The sequence below is a fragment of the Esox lucius genome, chromosome 6, assembly GCF_011004845.1.
Source record: "Esox lucius isolate fEsoLuc1 chromosome 6, fEsoLuc1.pri, whole genome shotgun sequence".
NCBI lineage: Eukaryota > Metazoa > Chordata > Actinopteri > Esociformes > Esocidae > Esox > Esox lucius.
The window spans coordinates 23,980,042-23,990,729 of NC_047574.1; the positions used below are offsets into that span (position 1 = coordinate 23,980,042).

Below are 10,688 nucleotides of genomic sequence, written 5' to 3' on the forward strand. Positions count from 1 at the left end.
TGCACAATGGGCTATGATAACAGAAACACACATTTTGCAGATTTGTTCATAGTTTAGTCATTTGGCAGACACTCATGTCCAGAGGTACTTACAGTAAATATATTTTATGAAGCTAGTTGAAGCACAGTAGTCATTAGGCTCTGGCAAGTACAATTTACTCAATTAATTAGTTATCTGCAAAGCCTTTGGGAAGAAGACAATACAAATAAATAACAAAATATACATACCAAAAGTTAGTTAAAGAAGGCAACAAAAGAGGTAGCAGTAGTTTTTAGGTACGGAGCTCATATCAGTTTACAAAAGTCAATATAGACCTATAGCTTACCAAGAAGCCATTAGGCATAATTCACCCAAGTGAAGTTAGATTAATTTTGAATTGCCTTACACTTTTATTAAACAATTTCTGTGTAGGCTAGTTAAGTATGATACAAAACACGTTATATGATATATAAGCTCTGCTTGATTATGTGATCTGGGAATAAAATAATTGTCCGAGGCTTGTTTCGCCTACGTTATGTCACGTGCGCAGACGGCTTGATATCCAAGTGCACAAGCATGTAGCCGCTGACATCAATTTGGCTCAATGCCTTGGTTGTGTTTGGTGGCAGTTCTATGTCTATACAATTGGAGAGATTTGGGAGAAGGGGAGTATGGAGTGAGATTTGTTTCCGTGGACGCGGAAAAAGAACGCTCTTCCATACGGTCTCCCAAGCGCGCTTGACTCCCGCGCACATCTTCTGCTTGTTAAGTGCATGCGCTAGGGCACGAGCTGATGGAGTTGGCGCCAGAGTGTCGGGGTCAGGGGTCAAGGACTTTGCAGGTAGACTCAGAAAGACTATACACTCTAATACAACCACTGGGAAATGAAACAACAGGCGGATATAGACGCCCACATACCACCACCAGACGGTCTTCAGCACGATAAGGCGGCAGAACGAAAACAAATCTAGTAAATAGGACTTGAGCCTATATGTGATCTATTTTTTTATTATGGGTAGCCTAATACGCCGGCATTATATTTAAAGTTGTAAAGTCGGTAGGCTAAATGATCACGTTTACCAAATCCCATTGACAACCGAGCTGCTATTGAAGGTGGCCGAACAATAATCAAATTTGATAAGATGCCTCTGCCAGGTTTACACCGGGTTTGATTGGGATATAGGTGTATGATTTTCGCATGAGAATAGCCAATAATTGTATCCCCTACTCAGATTAATAGAAACTACCATTCTTATCGTGCATATCAAAATTATACTTTTTCAGAATTGCATGCGTGTTCTCCCTGCCTGCATTAGTAGATTATTACATTTCATTTCCTCCTCGAAAGACATAATGTCGGTCAATTGGTCAGTGATAAAATATTAATGTTTTACTGTCTCCGTAAAATAATCAAGTCTAAATATCAATATTTTTGCCTATGGTTTCATTTTCATTTTGTCCTAATTGTTAAAGTTTTCATTTTTCTCTGTTGAAATTTTATAATTATTTGGCTTGACCAACACCCAAAAATGTATTTGATAATTTATTGGACTTTTATTTAGGCGTACAGGTAGATAATATTAATTTATTTAAATGTAAATAATTTTTAACACATAATTCTAAGCTTTTTATAATTAATGTCGTCCTTTGCGTTGGAAAAATAAGAACGTAGGCTAAAATTAAAAAGCTTGCATTCATAAATAGTAATTGGAGTTTGTAACTCCAATGGTTTATATTTAAATTTACATTAACGAAATGTTTCAAAGACTGACATACGAGTTTTTGCGTTTAAGGAGATGATAATAGTAGTTATGTATATAATTAATTGGTCTGGTCGATCTCCCTTATTACCGGAAAGTCAAACAAACTTACCCTCACATGGATCTGTTTGGAACCATGTGATTTTAATTCCGTTGGTTGCCTATACAGGCTGTTTAGAAAAGGCCTATACAAGAGATTAGCCCATAATTCAAAAGTCACGCAGGGGCATGTGTTTTTATTATAAAACTTGACAAAACTAGAGCATATTGCAATGCAAAAATTATGTAATAATTGATGCTGCAAAATCAAACATTTTTATCCAGATATTGCAAAACATAATCTCTTGGAGACTCATTTTCGTTTCATTGAAGTCCCCATTGTATTAGGTTATAGTAATTTTAAATGTCTAATAAATCACTGTATGTGTTTATTTGAATATAACTTTAACGTAGTTGATTAATAATGCATTTTCCGGAGCCTCTTTTGGCCCTTGAAATGCTCAGTGTGATTGTGTGGACGTTAGGAAGCACATTTTAAGGTATTTACTTACACTGACCTGATTGGCTGATAGGGAGGCCTAATGCCCGCCCCTTATCAAGTTAAACAGCCACCGGATAGTAATGAAATGAGACTTTTGATATCATTAACAAAGCTAGTATATGGCCAACTTTGGATATCATCACACCCACATTGGCTGTAATTCTGTGTGTTATTTATTCAAACAGCTATTACAAAATAAAAAATAAAAACATACTTGTACCATTTCATATTGTTATTGACGCCTTTACAGTGCCAGTACTGGGCATTTGAAAGATAAGTAGCCTACATTGCAAATGTGCCATTGTTTTATTATGATATGCGGTTAATACAATGTTTAGTAATTAGTTATAGATTTCTTTGCCAAAATCCAAATGTATCAATACAAATTGTATCAGTTTGCTATTTATTGAAGGGACCTATTTGTTCAAAATTTCTTTAAATCAATAACCGATATTACTGCATTGTTAAAAACGATCCGATTGTGGTGCGATGCCATTTTGAACATCCAGACGAGTAAATTATCTTTATTAAAGTCGCATCAAAGCCAAAGATGGCAAACTTCACTTTCACACACTAATCGAAATTCATTCCACTGACAAAAATCGACAATTGATTGCTCAAAAACATCAACAGATACCGAAACTTGTACATCCAAATCCAAAGTTAATGGATAGCTAATGGTAGTAAAGATTAATTCTTTATCAATTGTTACTAAGAAACACTGCCAAATGTGTATGTGTGTGTTTAAATAAAATATATTGAACATGGAGCCAAATGAAAAGGTAGGCCTACATGTGGCAAATGTGAAAAACAAATACGTGGAACACAAAGACCTATTAGACCTACCCAATTATTTATGATGGGTGGAGAATGGACAAAGCTCTCGAGTCTCTACTCAACAAAAACAGATAATTTTGCACGGAACTAATCACGCATCTATTTACTTTAGTAAGGCTATTGCGAATTATGTAAAAAAAAAAAAAAAAAAACATCTAGACCATAATTAATGTAGTAAACATTTACCATGAGGGGAATTTAGTAGGCTATAGTGACAAGACTGCCAGCTGTGTGGCTATTATGAGTTGAGCCACGAAGTGAGCAGGCGTGCAGCTTTCACTGAATGGCTTGTGGCCTCGTGATAGAGTCTTTAGCCAATTGAGTCCGGAGGCCTAAAATTGAGGCTTAATTTCGAGCTGCCTATTTGGCACTTTGATTGATGCTCTCGCACTCCAGCCGACAAGGCTGCCTGAGCCGAAAGGAAAGAAGAACATAAACAGACAATCCCTTTCAGTTTAGTCTCACTCACTATCACAGACATTTACTTTTCTCTCACGCACGCACGCACACACGCCCGCGTGCGCACACACACACACACACACACACACATACACACATGCATCCACACCTATTAGATAACGACTGGAGCAAGAGCAGAATACGTTTTAAGCTCCAAGATAAGGCGCGGGGCGTGCAGCACCTCTGTACCTCGCGGGGGGCTCGCGAAGGCCATGGACCATATTGGAACGCATCTCCAGCATACTCACGTGGAGCCCATCAGCTTTGGGATCGACCAAATCCTGAACAATGTGGACCAGAGCTACATGCTTGGCGGTCGGATGCCTGATTCGGACTATGGCCTCAGCTGCGTCGGATACAACACCATGTCCGGTACGTTCACCAGCAACAACTCTGGATATAACAGCAACGCATGTGGGGTCGCAAATCTGAGCGGTACTTATAACATGAACATGGGGATGAGTGTGAATGGGAATAACGTCAATGCAGCCGGAGTCATCCGTGTGCCGGCGCACCGGCCTCTGAACAATGGACATTCCATCCAGGGCAACATGTCCACGATGACAGGCTCGATTAACAACCTGACGGGATTTACCTTCCCCTGGATGGAGAGCAACAGAAGATACACAAAAGACAGGTTCACAGGTAGACCACTTTCATGTAGACACGAAATGTGATGATTGTATACGTGTGTGTCTGTCTGTGTGTGTTTGTGTGAGAGAGATCAAAATGCCAATATGCATGTTGTGCCATGTAATGAAAAACACAATCATCAAAAAAAATTCTGATGTCAAGTTTCCTTAGTTATATTTTGATACACACTCAGCTCTGAAAATAATAAATTAGTCGAGCCTATGGCCTACTGCCAACACCTAACTACTGCGTAATTTAATTAGACCATTTTAGTTGATGAACATCCATTGCTTGTACTATTTGTCTTGGCCTATAATCGCATACTTTGTCATGTCACGTTTGCATGTTATCGAAATTAAATTTACCAACTGTCTTCCAGAAACTAACTGGCTTCCACAAACTAATAGCCTGTAGCCCTAATATTTTGCCATTTGAATTGTTATTTTTACACGAACGTTTTTTCCTCACACTCGCTCCATGTTCTTTTGATAGTACAAACCAATATAATTCAGGATGTGTATACTATTAACACGCATGTTTGGTCTAGCTTGACATTTGACATGATACATTTGTAATTATTTGTGTCGCATTCGGGCACCCTTTCATTTTCCCTGCGAGCAATAGATCTCCCATACAGACGTTGCTAGAACTTGCTAGAGCTTCGCTTCTCTGTTGCTGCTCTCTTGCTGATTATGCCGCTTGCTTTCGCCCTTATCTCTCCGTCTCCCAATCCAGTGGCCCTCTCACCCCTCACTGTAACACGCCGTGTAGGTCACCCTTACCAGAACCGGACGCCACCCAAGAAGAAAAAGCCCCGAACGTCTTTTACTCGACTGCAGATCTGCGAGCTGGAGAAACGATTTCATCGACAGAAGTACCTGGCTTCCGCAGAGCGCGCGGCTTTGGCTAAGGCCCTCAAGATGACTGACGCTCAAGTCAAAACATGGTTTCAAAACAGAAGAACAAAATGGAGGTGAGATTATTATTATCTGTAAAATGTAAGCTAGGCGCTGTCATCTCAGCGGAATGTAATTATTTGTTTCTGTGTGTTCTGGCCCAGTAATGGTTTTAGCTATAGCTTGGAGCATTTATGCACAAATCCCAACGACAATATCAACACTATAGTTAGCAAATAGTACAGTAGGCTATAACAATGTGTAAAGAATGGTCTATATATATCATATATATATATATATATATATATATATATATATATATATAGCCTACATAAAACTGTAACTGTAATTATTTCTGTAATTGAAGTTTCGATTCTAAATCTAGGTAATTCACCGAGTGCATATTTTCTCAATTGTCTTGCAACAGTCTAAGACATACAAAGAGAACAGTGATTAACAATTTTCTAAAGTCTATGTCAATTTACTATACAGGCTACTACTATCTCACAAATTGTTTCCCTTAGTCTAGGCCTAAATCAATATAGGCTGCAAACACTTGTTAAAGTGAATTGGTTCTATCTTATGATATATTGTAATTATAATACTACGTAGCCTATTTAAAGCTTTTTTTTATGCTAAACCAAATAACGTGCGTGAACATGGAAGGCCTATTTGCAACGTCTTTTACGCACTGAGATTGAAATTATTTTCTTAGTATATTTACAGAAATTAATAGAATATATCTGGAGGATATAAGTAATAAATAATAACTATATAATTAAATTAATTGCCTGTAATAAGAAAATAAGTGTAGCCAGCGGGAGAACATAATGAGAAAATTTGAAGCAAAATTAATAAGATGAAGTAAACACTTCATTAGTGGGTTATAAAACATGTCCAACTATCTGTCGAAAGGGTGCATTTTGATATTTGCGCCTATTTAGTTTAAACCAGCAATTCAGTCAAAACCTTTTCTAGCAATTTGTTATAAACATTAATCAAGCTTTATTAAAAGTATTAGGCTGTATTCATAATACGCACATTGTGCCATAATGGGATGTAGGTCAAACATGCCTGTTTTGGATTGCATTTTTTTTTATCTGACGCGGACGTGTCTCTCTTGTGTCATGGGTTGAAGGCGGCAGACTGCCGAGGAAAGAGAAGCAGAGAGACAGCAGGCCAACCGGATCCTAATGCAACTTCAACAGGAGGCTTTTCAGAAAACGATAAACCAACCAGCAAACCCAGACCCACTCTGCCTGCATAACAGCTCCTTGTTCGCGCTTCAGAATCTCCAGCCGTGGACTGAGAACACCGCAAAAATGAGCAGCGTGTCAGCATGCGAATGACAAAGTGACTGGTTAATTTCTCTTCTTCTCAAGATTCATGAGAAACAACTTGTTCATATCATGAACAGGAGTTGACAAAAACGATTCACAAGGACCAGGATTTATCTGACACTGCCTCTAAAAAGATTAGGTGGAAACCAAAACAGGGCCTGAGCCCAAAATCAACGTGCTTTTTGACTGTGCAATTTTCGGTTTCCGTGTACCTGTCGGTTTTGATTTATTAGCTATTTTCCCCAGATTTTTCAGTAAAATCTCCAGTTTTTGTACTTAGCCTATATAGACCTAGCCCAATTGATTCAAATAATCGACTCACTTCTTTTAGCACTTCTCTCTTCCAGGAAAATATATAGGCTATCATAATCATGTGAGGAATAGTGATTCAGTAGTATGTCTGTTTCTCAAAACAATTACGTTTCGATAACAGTTAATATTGATAACAAGATTTATCAACATGTTTAATGGAGTTGGGTTAGACAACCCCTTCTCTGCAAGGAAGAAGCAGTGAATATTGGTTTCAATTTCCCACCTCATTAAGTTTCTCTGATGTAAATTAATAATTATCTTGTAATTTTTACCACATTACACAAGCACTTACATACTTAGATTATACTTTATTGCACTCTGCTATTTACCTGGTATTCGATAAGAAATTAGGGTAGCTATTTGGCAAAAAATTATCCCATAGTACTTGTTGTCTTTGTCTTTAAAACAAGCACAATGGTAGCAGAATAAAGAGTGGCTTCAGAATTTTATTTTGCAGGATCTTTTCTCCACCCCACTAAAAGATCAAGAGCTTCCAGAAACTTCTGTGCATGGGCAGATTATGATCATATTTATATTGTCTTGAGTTGAAAAACGTGAACATTAGGTAATTCTTTTCTGTTAACAATCCAATCCATTGTTTGAACATTATGTAATTTCTTAATAAATACCAGGGAAACAGTTGAATTATCACTGTAAAAAGGTATTATTTGTATTTATTCTATTTTATAGTCCAATAATCATTTTGGGTACGCCGATCCATTTACAGAAATGATGACAGGCAAAGGCCATAGGAATTTTTTTTTTACAAATTAATATAGCAGTTTTGTAATTTCTGTATTCGTTATATTTTGTTTAAAACAACGACCTGCATCTTGAAGGGCATGCTTAACATAAATTAATGTATTTTAGACAATAGATGGCAAAAGCCTTCTTTGACTAGACTATAGGAACTCTCACTGATATACAGTCACCTCTAAAATGATTGCCAACCTTGATAATTATCAGGAAAATACTGTATCAAATAAATGACAACTACAAAGGTCTATTATATGCAATCAAAAAAGACTCATACAGTTTTCTATACTAATACTTCGTGCATACTGTGCTTGCAAAGCCAACGTTACAGCCTTTTTCTAAAATGTTTCATGAAACTGGAGACCGAATAGGGAGAGATCTTACAACATACAACATTTTTCCTGATCCTTTGTATCGCTTTGCTTATTGACTGCCTTATAAAATGTAAACAACAGGCTGTCAATGGGTCTCAAATCCAGGGATGTTAAAATGTTATGGTAAATTACCCATTTCATAGTTAGCTGTGACATTTTTGGGGTTCATTGTCTCACTGGAATAACAAACAACTTTTTTAACCAAAAATGCCTTGGAACTTTGTAGAGTTCATGATGCCAGTAAAGGTTAAACAGCCCCAGTAGCATCAAAGATCTATATATATTTTTTAAATATATATTTTACAGTAGACAATGTTTTTTTTAGGCATATGCATACTTCTTTCAATGTGAAATCCCCTAATGGTGTGCATGGCCAAAAAGCTTCATTTTTTTGTTACCTGACTGTAGCAACCAATTACAATCCAAGTACTCCAGGTGTTTACATTTGTCGGTTGCTTTCAATAAATACTTTTTATGGCCATCCTTCTCAATTTACCTGGTAATCTAGTCCCCAGGTTGTGTCTGTGAACAAGATTTGCATGGAGGCTGCTGATTAGCATTGTACAGACCCCAAGTGACTTTAATGAGAACCCCAAGCAACCAAGTTATGTGATTCTCAAACTGGGGTACTTTGGCTTTTGTTTGGATTCCAACGTCCCAAATTTGGCCTTCGTGGATAGCACGTCTCCAACCAAATATTTAGACCAGGGAAACAGTTGAATCTATTCCTATTTTAACACTTGTTTCCTGCAATTGTGCACAATATGTCATTGGGCTAAGAGGACAAATTTCACTTATAACAAAAACATGTTCTTATTCGGTCTGGAGAAATGTCTAAAATACCATATAAAATATTTCAGTATTTATTTACAGTATTTGACCCTATTGCATGTTTTTGAATAATGGTCGACCATTGGAAATGGGAGGGTTTTAACTTCTTTGCAGACAAGAAACAAGATATGAAACAAACACACCATCTTCATTTATGTATGACATTGGCAATTTAACAGTTATGTCAACTTTATGAGAGGTTGTAAAATTGGCGATATTTTGCTCAAAACTCCATAACAACTGCCAAGATTGCATCCCCATGCATTATTTATACATGTATATAATTCACCAATATATTGTTTGCTAGACCAATACATATTGCTATCAGGTTGTAAATCAAAGACATTGTTTCAAATTACCTAATAATTTGCATGAAAACAGACAAAAGTTATAGTGGCAAAATGTATATAAAGAAAGACAGGCAATGTTTCTGGTGAGGTGTGTTACAACTAAACCAAGGTCTCTGCACAAACTACAAATGTCAATAAAATAACACAAGTGAGGAAAATGATCACACCTAACACATAACATAGCCAATAAAGAATGTAGCTAGCTATTTATTTAAAACATTAAAAAGCACTGCTAGTTAGCTACTACAAACAGGCAACATGATATGTTATTGGACGAGTAGCGTGGACTACTCATCACATACATTCTTGTACAGCTAAAGGTGCAGTACTGTAGGTGACATTTGGTCAGATAGGAAGAAATGTGAATAACGTTAATAGCTATCCACAGTATGCACATCTATCTTTAAATGTAAATGTGTTGGTAGGCAGGATGCACAAGTTCTAGTGCATTGTTAACAGCCAGTGACAAAAGAGGTTGATCTTCTTCTGGAGGGGTATTCAACTCTGGACCACGAAAGCCAGTTCCACTTAATTTCTTTATTGGATCCCTCTAATCTTATTTAGACCTGGGACACCAGTTTGGTGCAATTAATGATGAGGAAGAACAGAAAACCAGCAGGCGACAGACTTCATATGATAAGAGTTTGTACTACAGTATTGCATCCATTCATGGATTGGACATTTGTCACTCTGTCACGTAAATTGCCATGGACAGAAACATTATAAAAATTACAGTTATATTGATGCCTAGAATTTGAACAGGGGCAAATGACTGAACTTGGCTAATTACCGTTTTGTCTAAATTACAGTGTAGGGGCTTGGTAATACAACATTGATAATGCCGGCTAATATTGTGCAAAAACATAGGCTTTCATACTCATATCATCAAAAGCACTTTTTAAAATCGGAATGTTGTCATTAGACAGCAAAGTCAGTCTAAAATAGCTAGTGATGTTAAGGTGACCTAGCTAAATGTTATGGAACTAGCTTGTTTAACATTATACTGCATCTAAATCTATTTGGTGACATAGAAATGATGAAGAACGTTTTTGTAACTAATTGTTTGCATTCTTTAGAGATGGTACCAGGGTTGAAGGCTTTAGTAATGCGACAAATCCTCATCAGCTCCCATTTAGGAGCTAATTTATAAATACACTACTGGTCAAAAGCTTTAGAACAACCCAATTTTTTCCAGTTTTTTTTTTAACATTGAAGTAGTTCTGTTGAGAATAACCTGAAATGGTAAGTGGTTAACTGCCACTAGTAAAAAATATATATATATAGGTTACCAAAAAAGCCTTTTTTAAGGAACAAGTAATGGGTGAGCAACTTATGTAAATTAAGGCTTGAAAGTCGATGCTAACAATTCCTACAGATGTACAAAGTTTTGTTGATTACTTTCAAATCTTCTGTATAAAAGCAGTGTTGGAACAGATTTTGTTGTTACACAATCTGTATAATAATGTAGTATTGTACAGCAGGACATATTATATTGCTATCATAATGGCGAGAAACAGGCAATTAACAAAGGAATGCAGACAGACCATTATAACCCTTAAAAGTTTAGAAATTGCAAAGAAAGACAAATTGCAAAGAGACCGAAAGCCACAACAGAATCTG

The 10,688-nt window shown here is 36.8% G+C and overlaps 1 protein-coding gene across 2 annotated transcripts; it reads left to right on the top strand.

The window, feature by feature from the left end:
* Positions 1–3,457: 3,457 nt before the first annotated feature.
* Positions 3,458–7,419, top strand: tlx1 (T cell leukemia homeobox 1). Of its 2 annotated transcripts, none has more exons than XM_010863919.5 (3): positions 3,458–4,221; positions 4,945–5,182; positions 6,244–7,419. In XM_010863919.5, exons 1-3 carry the CDS (start codon positions 3,789–3,791, stop codon positions 6,452–6,454), a joined length of 882 nt encoding a protein of 293 aa, XP_010862221.1. In that variant the 5' UTR covers positions 3,458–3,788; the 3' UTR covers positions 6,455–7,419. The 2 variants fall into 2 exon arrangements, with proteins under 2 accessions (XP_010862221.1, XP_010862222.1); XM_010863920.5 differs by having other exon boundaries at positions 3,473–4,221; positions 4,981–5,182.
* The last annotated feature ends 3,269 nt before the right edge of the window (positions 7,420–10,688 follow it).

Coding starts and splice junctions, on each gene's coding strand:
- tlx1 (XM_010863919.5), top strand. CDS start 3,789: ATGGACCATATTGGAACGCATCTCCAGCATACTCACGTGGAGCCCATC. Junction 4,222..4,944: donor CACAAAAGACAGGTTCACAG/GTAGACCACTTT, acceptor CTCCCAATCCAG/TGGCCCTCTCACCCCTCACT. Junction 5,183..6,243: donor AACAGAAGAACAAAATGGAG/GTGAGATTATTA, acceptor CATGGGTTGAAG/GCGGCAGACTGCCGAGGAAA.